General features: G+C 54.7%; 1 protein-coding gene across 1 annotated transcript in view; it reads left to right on the plus strand.

Moving 5' to 3' along the window:
- The window catches only part of PPARGC1B (PPARG coactivator 1 beta), a 112403-nt gene that overhangs the window by 91407 nt on the left and 8513 nt on the right, over positions 1-12483 (plus strand). The window contains 6 exon segments of the mRNA XM_040497430.1: positions 1022-1058; positions 1652-1716; positions 2874-3669; positions 6769-6844; positions 9160-9281; positions 12320-12474. Of these exon segments, the coding sequence (XP_040353364.1) occupies positions 1022-1058; positions 1652-1716; positions 2874-3669; positions 6769-6844; positions 9160-9281; positions 12320-12474 (1251 nt within the window).

The raw sequence follows: 12483 nt of genomic DNA on the forward strand, positions 1-12483 counted from the left end.
TCACGCATGGGCCAGGCACCACTTAATGAACACGGAGCGAGATGCCTGCCCTCATGGGGCTTTTGTTTCAGTGGGGCAGACAGGCAATCACAAAGTAAATAAAAAAGGAAGATAATTACAAATGGTGCTAAGTGCTCTAAAGAAGACGTCCTGGGTGATGGTGTGACGAAAGGAGTGAGTCTATAAATCTAGCTCCATAATGACGTTGAATTTTATTTTATTTTTTTTAAGTGTATTTATTTTTGAGAGAGAGAGAGAGACAGTGAGAGCACAAGCAGGGGAGGAGCAGAGAGAGAAGTGGGGCGGGGGGGTGGGCGGCGGGGAGAGACGCAGAATCCGAAGCAGGCTCCAGGCTTTGTGCTGTCAGTGCAGAGCCCAGCGTGGGGCTCGAACCCACAAACCGTGAGATCATGACCTCAGCCGAAGTCGGACGCTCAACAGGCTGAGCCACCCAGGCGCCCCTAATGACGTTGAATTTTAAATGGTAACAATGGTAGAGCTGGTAATAACAGGTTATCTATTGTGTATTTGTTGTGCCAGGCACTGGTCTAAAACTTGACCCAGCTTATCCCCAGTGACTCCTCACAGGGGGCCTGTGTGGCAGGTACTGTCATAATCTCCATTGCACACACAGAAACTGAGGCACAGAGATTGAGCCGTCCATTCGGCCCTCGAGTCCTACATCCATCCGTGGACCAGCCCTGAGCCCCTGGCCTTCCCTGGGGCTCCCCACCCTGCTGTACTATACTGTTTGGCCAGAAGGGGTCGCTCTCGCACCTACCTGCTCTTTCCCAAACCTTGAGTAGTCTGCCAGGTGTTAAGGTTGCTGAGACCCTGCGAATGACGGTGACTTTGAGTTGTTCCTGCCCTTCCCTAAAAGTGACAGAGGATTTTGGGTCACATGCTTGAAGGGAGCTCTGCCTGGTACCAGTGGAAGCTCGGGGTCTCCTCCAGAGGGAAACATCTGGTAGTGATGACGTGTTGGGGAATCTGATTTTCTTCTTTTTCGTCTTCTTTTCAGACTCTCCCAGGTGCCTCATGCTGGCCTTGTCACAAAGGTAGATTTTTGGGAATCAGTGGTTTATTATTTCATGAGTCTGTGTCCTGTTGGGTGTGTGTATGGCGGTGGGGGTTGGGTGGTTCATCAGCCCGTGAGCCTGCCCCTGCCCCCCCCATTCCCCTGCCCTTATTGCCGTGCGGAGCCCTTGGTAGCCGGGCTCCCTTAGAAGGGCGGTCTCTGCAGGCCCAGGAACGTAAGGGATTAAGGGTTCAGGCCATTTCATAAGCTGTCCTCTTCAGAACCTGGGAAGGAATTACTTTCTTCACGGGGGAAAGGTGATAATGCTCCGTGGCTTTGGGCAAGTCTCCTCCTCACTCGGGGTGTCAGGTCTGTAAAATAAGGAGGGTGCTGATGCTTGTCCTGTCTCCACCTTCCAGCAGATTACTCCTGTGTGTCCTCCAGGAGTGATAGGCTGCTTTGAACTCGTCTAAGCCAGGATGGGGGTCTCCCAGAAAACTCCCCAGGACCCACCTCTGTGGGCAGTAGAGCCGGGCTCTGTCATGGTGTCCCCTAGTCCTCCTTGCATGCTGGGAGAAGTGGAGCCTTCTGCTGACTGGTCTCTTTCCTTTCCGTCCTCCCCACCCCCACCAGTGATCCTCCTTTTGGCAAGAAGAGCTTTGAGCAGACCTTGACGGTGGAGCTCTGTGGCACGGCAGGTGAGCCAGGGGCTCAGCTGGTAGGGTGCCCTCGGGGGAGCTGGTATGACTTCCGGCAGTGAGTCCCCCACCCTGAACAGCCCCTCGGGCAGTTGTGCGCGGTGCCCCACTGAGCCCTCCCTGCCACCGCCACTCGGGCTGCACAGGGTCTTGGGATACCTAATGAGGGTGCTATAAGGGGGAGAGTCAGCCGGTCAGCTGCAGCAAGCCGCACATGAGCTAAGGGAGAGACACACGTCTTCCCCCGAAGGAGCCCGCAGTGTTATGTGGGAGACGGGCTCCACCGTGACGGGTGCTGTGGCAGACGTGTTGGTTCAGAGGATGTACGAGAGCGCCGGAGCATGGAGGAAGGGGCGAGGTGGGGCAGGGCAGGAGTGTGGCCTGGGAAGATTTGCAAGGCATCCAGAGCAGGGGGCTTGTGAGCCGGGCTCGCAGGATAGGCAGAGGCTGGAGAGAGGAGGCAGTGAGAAGTAGATCCCTGGCAATAGAATCTACAGGAGCAAAAGGCACCTAGGGTGAAAGCCTTAGGTGCTCCTGAGGAGAGGTGCGCCTGGCATCACCACATCGCGGAAGTGGAGGAGGGGCCGGAAGGAGCAATCACAGAAGGCCGAGAGGGATGCCAGGCTGAGAGTTTGAGCTTGATCCTGCAGGCTTCAGGAGCCCCAGACGGGAAGAGATCTCGGGCATTTAGCAAGTTCCCTCTGCACTGGGGCGGATGGAGGCCAAGGTCAGATGCAGGAGCACTAATGGCACCGTGGGGGTCCAATCCAGGTGGGAGGTTTGACCTGCGGTGCCTGCCTTTAAGCTCCCTGGGGAGACATCAAAACAGTAGGGAGAGCTGGTCGAATGATTGGATGGAGAGCAGGAGGAGATATCTCGAATGACCGGGAGGCTTTGGCTACCATTGCCGGGCTACAGAGGGATGGCAAGTGGATTTTGTCACATGCCAGCTCAAGAACTAACCGTGGGCTGCGTGAGTCCCAGGCCACGTTCAGGCTCAGCCACCAGTGCGGTGTTCGATTAGTGATGCCTGCCATTCATTGGGTTGGGAATGTGGTGGTACATACACTGCTTATCTGCCATCCCAAACCAGACCCTCTGTCCCTTGGAGGAGTGACCCGTTTCCACCTCACACGGTTCTCCTCTTGCTTGGCTAGGACTCACCCCGCCCACCACACCTCCGTACAAGCCCACAGAGGAGGACCCCTTCAAGCCAGACATCAAACACAGCCCAGGCAAAGACAGAGCTCCCAGCCTTCCCAGCTTGGAGGGCCTCCAGCTCGAGGCCGCCGCGGGGGCTGCCCACAAGCTGCCAAAGAAGCACCCAGAGCGGAGCGAGCTCCTGTCCCACCTGCGGCATGCCACAACCCAGCCAGCCTCCCAGACTGGTCAGAAGCGCCCCTTCTCCTGTTCCTTCGGAGACCACGATTACTGCCAGGTGCTGAAGCCAGAAGGCGCCCTGCAGAGGAAGGTGCTGAGGTCCTGGGAGCCGTCTGGGGTCCACCTTGAGGACTGGCCTCAGCAAGGGGCCCTCCAGGCCGAGGTGCAGGCCTCCAACAGGGAGGAAGACAGAAGCCGTGATGCCAGCGCCCCCGCCAAGGACAGTGTGCTACTGCGAGACCACGAGATCCGCGCCAGCCTCACCAAGCACTTTGGGCTCCTGGAGAGCGCCCTGGAGGACGAAGACCTGGCCTCCTGTAAGAGTCCTGAATACGACACTGTCTTTGAGGACAGCAGCAGCAGCAGTGGTGAGAGCAGCTTCCTCCTTGAGGAGGAGGAGGAGGAGGAGGACGATGAAGAAGAGGACTCGGGGGTCAGCCCCCCTTGCTCTGACCACTGCCCCTACCAGAGCCCCCCCAGCAAGGCCGGCCGGCAGCTTTGTTCCCGCAGTCGTTCTAGTTCCTGTTCTTCCTCCTGCCGCTCCCGGTCACCAGCCGTCCGAAGGACCTTCAGGTATGGATGGGTGGCCTCAAGAGGGACAGCGGGCAGCCGACGACCCCAGTTCCCAGGGTGCCAAGGGAGGGAGGAGCCCTGAAACTGGGGCTGAGTCTCTCCGTGTGGCCTGTGTCCTGGTCAGAGGCCCTGGAGGTGGTCTCCCTGGGAGAGTTGTGGGGCAAGTCCTGGAGGCAGGCAAAGCCTGCCGTGTGGCAGTCAAGAGTGACCCAAATCTCTTGGGCCCGGGAGAGGAAGAATACCCACTTCCTGGCTGCTTGTGGCTTTATGTCTAAAGGAACTTGTCCCTTATTCATCCATTTCCTGCTTTGGACCCAATTTAATGTCTATGTGACCTTTGCATGTCAAAGGCAGATTAGCAGAACTCTAATCTTCGTTCTAAAAATAAGACCCGGATTTAAAGCAGCAGTAAGGTTATTCCCATCTCTTGGTCCTGCTGAGCTGTGCCAGGACTTCCAGCCAGTCAGTTGATCCCCCGGGAGCCGCTCCACCTTCGCACGGGGATGATGCATCATGAGCCTGTTTGCTCAGACCATCTTGGCTCAGTGAACTGGTCTGAAAGAAGGAGCTGGTCCAAAAGTCAGTGGGGAGCTGGGCAGAAAGAATGGAAGTTTGGCGCATTTTGGTGGAGTCAGGTTGCTTCTTTCCCTGATCACAGCAGGACCTGACCTGACCTGGGGAGGCTTAAACGGGGTCAGGGCATGTCCCAAATCCTCTGCCTGCCATGCACCCGAGTGACCACTAGATGGTGCACTTGGGTCTAGAGCCATGCAGCAGCCACCTGGAGTGCTTGTTACCTTGCAGCTGCATGGACCCCACCCGCCCCGTGTCTCAATCTGTACATGGGGGGGGGGGGGGGGAGAGGGGGAATCCGCAGTTCTAACTAGTTCCCAGGTGATGATGTCACCAGAGTGCCATACTCTGAGAACTAGAATTCAGGTAATAGAAAAGTATCTTCTCGTAGAAAAACTCTGCTTTGTATTTATGTATCTACACCAGTAGCTCTTAACTGCCTGAAAATCTGATTAAAGCAAACGCTTCTCTTCCCTTTAAAATGTATGTAGACCTGTAACTGGGCATTCAGTTTAGGGGGGGGGGTTGTAGACTCCCCTGACACTAATGTTAAGAAGCCCTGAACTACCTGTTAATCAAAATGAGTTTCCCTAGCGATTTCTCTAAAAGCCCTTCTCTGTAATAAGCCAGGATGATTGGTCAGACCTCTCTCTGGCTCCATTCTCCTTTTCCCAAGGGTCACGGGGACTTAAGTGACTAGGCGTCCACACTAGGCAGCTTCCTCTGCATCATTGAGTAGCTCAGAAGCTACAAAAGGTTCTCTTCTTTTTGAAACACATCCTCCAAGGCTGGAGCTGGGGCTTCCTGGCCTCCTTTCCCTCCTGACCGGCTCAGGGGTGTCAGGGCAGGGCCTGTATTCATGAACTTGCCTGCAAAGAGCTGCGAGCCTCTCTAGAAACTCCCATGGATTCGCCTTTTCCTCTTCTTGCTTTTGGGCCAAGTTCAGGGCTGGCTTTTTCTGCTCACTGGAGAAAATTAATTGGTTGACTCGGTTTTTGCTCAGCTGGCAGAGCTTGGTGCCTGGCAAGCCTGGTAAAGGAGTCATCAGCCTTCTCCGGGCTCACATTTAAAAAAAAAAATTTTTTTTTTTAACATCTGTTTATTTTTGAGAGACAAAGAAATAGAGCACATGTGGGGAGGGGCAGAGAGAGAAGGAGACAGAATCCAAAGCAGGCTCCAGGCTCTGAGCTGTCAGCATAGAGCCCAATGCGGGGCTCGAACTCACAAACCATGAGATCATGACCTGAGCTGAAGTTGGACGTTCCACCAGCTGAACCACCCAGGCGCCACCGCCCCCCCCCCCCCCCCCCAGGCTCACATTTCTTAAACCTGTGCTTCCGATCCCGGCTCTGAGCTGGTGTCACAACACAAACCCCACAGTACCTTTCGGTCACTCTCAACAGTTCAGGTGGGGGAACTGCCAATGTGTTACCAATGGATGATGACACTGCGATTTGTTGCACTTTAAAGTTTGCAAGTCATACCCCCTTCTATTACCCTGTTTAGCTTCGCAGATGCTCTTGGAGGGCGCATCTGCTTCTTACCCCCATTTCATAGATGAGGAAGCTGAGGCTCAAAGAGGTTCAATAGAAAACCATAGCAAGTAATTATTGAGCAGGTCTTGCGCCGAGCATTTTCTGATTTGATCCTCACAAATGGCCAAGATGGCAGTACGGTCAGTTCTCCCTGTTTACAGTTGAAGAACTCAGGCTAAGGGGAGGTGAGTAACTAGCCCAAGGTCGCCCAGCAGGAGGTGGCAGAGCCGGGATGCGAGCGAACGCAGCCTGTCTGACCGGAGAGTCTGTGTTCTTATCCTGCGTGCTGTATTTCCCAAGGACGCAGACAGTATGTGCAGAGCCCGGACTCCCCCCTGCCTCCCATGCTGTGCTCCTTCCAGTCCAGCAGCCTGGCTCTCTGGGGGAGGAGGCAGTGTGCAGACAGGCGGGAAGACGCAGGCGTGTGGCACCCAGGGGTGTCCCCGGGCGGCGCATGCGGGCTGCTGAGCCTGATAGCCAGACTGGACGTGGGGGCTGTGAGGGCCGGGTTGCCTCGTGCCTGGGCGCCAGCCATTAGACAGCAGTGGGTCCAGGATCAGCAGACCTCCTTCTGGCTCTGGCTTCCCCACGTTCCATCCTTAGTAAAACCCATATTGAACCTGAGCCTCGGGGTTTTCATCTGGAAAATGGGGAAACGTAAGACCTCAAGGGTTGTTTTCCCCCCATCAGGTCCCAGACAGTGATGAAGTGAGAGGGCCTTTCCACCCTTGATGGCATAAAAAGGCGAGGTTCAGGCGGGTTGGGATTTCGCGACACGGTGGTTCCCAGTGATCTCGTCCCAGAGGCTGGCCAGAGGCGCCGGTCACATTGTACAGCTGCCACTGCTGGGGATGGGGCGTGCTGGGCGCCTAATGCCCTCATGAGCAAGTTCTAAAGAAGCGTGCCTCGCTTCCGGGAGCAACTCCACCCGCCCACCCTGCCGTGGTCCCTCCTGAGAGTGAGTGCCTCTGGTTTGCTTGTCCACCGACAGGTGTGAGAGCAGAGGACCGTGTTCAGACGGAACGCCAAGTGTCCGGCATGCCAGGAAGCGGCGGGAAAAGGCCATTGTAAGTGATCTGGGGCCCCGGAGCCCGGAGTGAATGGGGAAGAGCAGGGGCATCAGGACGTGCAGGGGCTTCATAGACCCGAAGCTCTTTGAGGCCAGCTGTGGCCTGCAGAAGATAGTCACGTTTCTCTCACTTAAAGAAGCACCAGGGTCACCCAAGGGCATCAGAGGTGGCATCGTGCGAAGTGCGGCCGAGGGACTGGCAGTGAGGCATGTAGTGGGTGGTGATTTTAGGGCTGAACGTCAGAGGCTTAGCAGGGCCGAGAGGGCAGGCTGCGGTTGGGGGCGGGGAGGAGCAGAGCAGGGCCAGCCAGGCCACAAACCAGCCCTGGTACCACCCTCTGTGTGACCTTGGGCAGGTCTCCCAGCTTCCCTGAGCCTCAGTTTACTCACCCATACACAAAGGAGTTGGGCCTTGTCCTTCCTAAGCATCCCCCAGCTTGATCTGGTCTGAGGGACCAGGAGAAGCCTGCTTCTTGCTTCCTACTGACCCCCCTGATCTTCCCCCAGAGTTAGTTTATGGGCCCAGGCTACGCCTGGTGAACCCACTGCAAAGCACCTAGAGAAAATTCATCAGGAATCTGCAGTGGGGAGCCGGAGCCAGCCCCTCCATGCCACTAGAAAGAAGGGAAGAGAAAGTAAGACAGATGCTCAGAAAGACAGACAGGCTTGCACTTGATTGCTTTCCTGCATATAACTGGCACTTCCGGGCAGAAGCAGGGAGGACACATGAGGTGTGTGTACCCCAGAGGTACCCAGCTGCCTGCGGGCAGGTACTTACAACCACAGGCTGTGCCTGGAGCATCACCTTGGATTCCACGTGTGACCATTCAGCAGTGGGGCCGTGCCTGGCACGAGCAAGACAGACAAGGTCCTCATTCCCGTGGTTGGGGCCGAAGGGAGAGAAAGGCAACAGACTCGTAAGCAAGGAATAAACACTGTAATCAGAGATTGCGAGAGGCGCGGTGGAATTAATCACATGAGGCTAAACTCTCTGAAACAAACAGTCGTGTTTTGACTAGTGGGGAGGATGTGTTTACATGGCAGTCTAGGAAGGACATCTGCGAGGAGCTAGACCCTGACAGACGAAAGGAGCCACCACGTAGTTTCAGGAGAACCATGGGGCAGAGGCAGGAAAGAACTTCCCAGCGTAAGGAGCTGAAAGGAGGCTGGGGGAGGGGATTCCTACACTGAGCAGAACCCAGTTCCCATGGTTGACAGCAGAGGCCTGCTGTGGCCCCTGGGCCTTGTTTCCTCCCTGCCAGCTGGGAGATGAGAGTGGGGTGGTTCCAGATGGCTTTAACCTGTTCCCGGAGAAAGCCTGTCCAAACCAGAACCTGTCACTTTCACCCACGAGAGCACAGGTTTCCAGGACGCAGCCGGAGTTTCTCCAGCGGGTCAGAGCAGCGATGGCATTCACTGGATCCAATCACAGATTGGAGGGGAGGGGAGGGCACATTCCATCCTGGGTTGCTCCCCACCCCTCCCTCTGCTGGGCTCTTTTAGGGGCCCGCAGCATGGCACCCGGCTCACCTGAAGTGACCCCTTAGTCACAGTTGTCTATGCACTGCCCTGGCAAGACTGAGGATAGCGGTGACCCCAAGACCTGTGTCCTGGTCCCACTGCCTTCCTCCCAGCTCACTGTGACCCCCACAACGACCTGGTTTCCCATGCCTGCCCATTCCCATCCTCGGCAGTTTGCCTTTCTTTCTTCTTATTTTTTTTTTAATGTTTCTTTATTTTTGAGAGAGAGACGGAGTGCAAGTGGGGGAGGGGCAGAGAGAGAGAGAGAGAGAGAGAGAGAGAGGGCTCAGGCTCCACACTGTCAGTACAGAGCCCAGCATGGGGCTCAAACCCAAGACCCTTGAGTTCACGACCTGAGCCAAAGTCGGACGCTTAACCGACTGAGCCATCTAGATGCCCCGGCAGCTTGCCTTCCTATCCCCTCCCCACTACCCAGAAAAAATCCCAGACTCCAAACACAAATATGAGTAAGCAGTTATGAGTAAGCAGTTAGATTAATGATGATAAACTCCCCCCTCCTGCCTCTGTCCATTCTCTGCTCATTTCCTCCAAGTGAGCATTTGCTCCCTTTAAAGCCACTTCCCCGTCCGACACTTAGCAGCCCCCTCCTCCAACAAGGCAGGTCTTCCGGAGAGGGGTCGTCATTGTCCTCTCTCTGATTCCGGCCCCAGTTAGTGTTACCCCCTCAGCCGGACATCGTGGGCTGAGACCTAGGACTCCATAGAAGCCCCCCATCAAGCGGGTCCCAGGAAGCCAGGAAATGACTGGGTTTCTGTTTCCCTCCTTGAGCAGGGTGAAGGCCGTGTGGTGTATGTTCGCAATCTCTCCAGTGACATGAGCTCCCGAGAGCTGAAGAGGCGTTTCGAAGTGTTCGGTGAGATTGTGGAGTGCCAGGTGCTGACGAGAAACAGCAGGTGAGTCCGGTCAAGCTGTTGCAGGAGAGGGGAGTGGGGAAGGGCAGGGGTCCCCGTCCAGGGCCAGCCACACAAAAGATGCCGGAGAAGATCCGCAGAACAAATCTGATGAGATCCGCAGCCTGGACCTGGAGAGCCAGGTCCCACAGAAGGTCCAGTAACAACTGTGTGGCCCAATAATAAGCAGTAAACTCCCACTGATGGTTTGCTGACTGCCAGGCAAATCCTGTGCCTTCTCTTAAACGTTCTAACCTGCCTATGACATATGCACTCATTCTTTTTATTGCTTTCCCTTCCCGGGCAGCTCAGACAGATTAACTGAGCAGCTAGTTAGTAGCAGAGTCAAATCTGCAGCTCTCATAGCTGCTTTAGGTCTCCACTCTGATAATAGGGCAGCAAACAGCCCCCGGGGCTTAAAGGGACACTTACACAGGAACCACACTGCCCTGCAAGGACCCGTGCCACTCATGCCCCTCTGTTCCTCCAGAGCAGCCAGGTCAGACCCTTTATTCTGCTGCGAATCTTTGTTTCTCCTCACTCACCTGGGGAAGCAGTGTTCATCTGTCAGGGAACCCGCATGCAGGAAGCATAGGTTGCATGTAAACACACGACCTAGATGTCGAAACTTTGTCAGCTTTGAAATAACTCTAAAGTATCTCCCATCGTATTTGCCAACTGAGCTTTGAAGGTTTTTAAATTCAAATTTAATAATCGTTTTAAAAACTTCAATGAGGGGGCGCCTGGGTGGCGCAGTCGGTGAAGCGTCCGACTTCAGCCAGGTCACGATCTCGCGGTCCGTGAGTTCGAGCCCCGCGTCGGGCTCTGGGCTGATGGCTCAGAGCCTGGAGCCTGTTTCCGATTCTGTGTCTCCCTCTCTCTCTGACCCTCCCCCATTCATGCTCTGTCTCTCTCTGTCCCAAAAATAAATAAACGTTGAAAAAAAAAATTAAAAAAAAAAAAATAAAAAATAAAAACTTCAATGAGAAACTTGTTTCTACATAGGGATCATTACACACGTCACATCCATTAAGGTGGCTCCAGAAAATAATAAGTGTTGGCAAGGATGTGGAGAAATCGGAACCCGGTGCACTGTTGGTGGGAAGGTAAAATGGTGCAGCCCCAATGGAAAATGGTACGGAGGTTCTTCAAAAAGTTAAATATAGAATTACCATCTGATCCAGCAATCCCACCCGTGGGTATATACTTAAGAGAACTGAAATGAAAACAAGAGATCTCAAAGAGATATTCGCACGCCCCTGTTTATAGGAGCATTATTCACAATAACCAAGAAGGGGGAACCACCCCCATGCCCATTGGCTCATAAATGGGGAAACAACATGTAGTACATGCAAACAAAGGAATATTATTCAGCTTTAGAAAGGAAGGAAATCTTGGGCCCCCGAGTGGCTCCATCAGTTAAGCGTCCAACTTCAGCTCAGGTCATGATCTCACACTCCGTGAGTTCGAGCCCCGTGTCGGGCTCTGTGCTGACAGCCGGAGCCTGGAGCCCCCTTTGGATTCTGTGTCTCCCTCTCTCTCTCTCTCTCTCTCTCTCTCTCTGCCCCTCCCCCACTCATGCTCTGTCCCTCTCTGTCTCAAAAATAAATATTTTAAACATTAAAAAAAAAAAAAGGCAGTCTGTCGCGTGCTGCAAGCACGGATGAACCTTGACAATCATGGATAACCTCATTAGGCTACGTGAAATAAGCAGCCACGAAGGGACAAATGCAATATGGGTTCCACTTCTGTGAGGTGTCGGCAGTAGTCAGATTCCTGGGAACAGCAAGCAGAGGAAGTGGAGATCCGTTCACAGCAGCGTGAATACACTTAACACTACTGAATTGTACACTCAAAAACCATAAAAATGGTACTTTGTGTGTTCTGTGTTTTTACCACAACTGAAAAAGAGAAAGTCGTTACACAAATAGGATGGTTTTAAGTTCTGTGCGGTCTTCAGGACGTCAAACAAAGAGAACGAGCAAAAATAAAGCAAGCAGGCTTGGACGTTGAAAGAGGCAGAAGGGGTCCAACTTTGGCCTGGTTCAGAGAGGTGTCAGGAAATGTGAACCAGCTGAGTACTTATTAGGCGCCTAGTGTCGGTAAGCCTGTCGCGAGCCGTAGCAGAAGTCCACATTGTCTCTGCCCTGAGGAGTGCACGCAGCAGAGGGACAGATCGGTCAGGATTCTTTCTCTTGCTGTTTGTGGAACTGAGGAGCTGGGGAAAGGACCGACCTTAGGCCCCCCCTTCGCCTCAGCACCCTTCTCAAGCAGGCTTCCCTCGGGTGGCAAAATGGCCGCCTCCACGTCTAAGCTTACGTACCTCCTACCAGGGGCAGCAGGAGTCTCCCTCACAGTTGGGGCCAAGAGCTGGGATGCACTCTTTGAGGCTCTGCTTTGGGCGACAGGCTCATCCTTGACTGCATCACTGTGGCCAGGGAGGGCCACCATCGTGTGACATCCCCTGGTGCCCTGAGCCCGGCTGAACACGTGGCTCAGTTGCTGAGCAAGCAGAGAGGTGTTCACCATAAAGGATGATGTGTACAGAATGCCAGCTGTACTAGGGAAGGGGGAGGCTAAGTCAGCAGCAGCCAAGGTGCTGGTAGCTGAGGCTGGCTTTGAAGGAGGCAGGAGGGAAGGGTGGGGGCCTAGGTGCCACAGGTCCAAGAGAAGTGCATCAGCTTTCATGGTGGGAGGCCTGAGTTTAAATGCCCTGCCTGCCATTGCCTTGGGGCAAATTCTGAACTCCGCAGAGCCTGTTTTCCTCATCCCTGAGCGGGGAGAAAATGCCAGTGGCCAGTGGCAGGGTGATCTGAAGAGTGAGGCGCCCGGCAGACGTTCTGGGAATCACCTGCTCTTACTGTTCTCACACAGTGGAGGTCAGCCTAGCGACTGCCCTCATCTGTATTGGGGCGGGCGGGGGGCAAGCGGCCATGGTTACTGAATCAGTGTGGCTCTCTGCTCTGCCTCTGGTAATGGGTGGTCTGAGGGTATGAATCAAGCTGGCCCAGTAACATGCTCCCCCTGACCTCTCCCCACAGAGGCGAGAAGTATGGCTTCATCACCTACCGGTGTTCTGAGCACGCTGCCCTGTCTCTGAGGAATGGCGCTGCCCTGCGGAAACGCAACGAGCCCTCCTTCCAGCTGAGCTACGGAGGGCTCCAGCACTTTTGCTGGCCCAGACACACTGACTATGGTAAGTACA

Source organism: Herpailurus yagouaroundi, unplaced genomic scaffold (assembly GCF_014898765.1).
Source record: "Herpailurus yagouaroundi ecotype Mexico unplaced genomic scaffold, PumYag 29, whole genome shotgun sequence".
Lineage (NCBI taxonomy): Eukaryota > Metazoa > Chordata > Mammalia > Carnivora > Felidae > Herpailurus > Herpailurus yagouaroundi.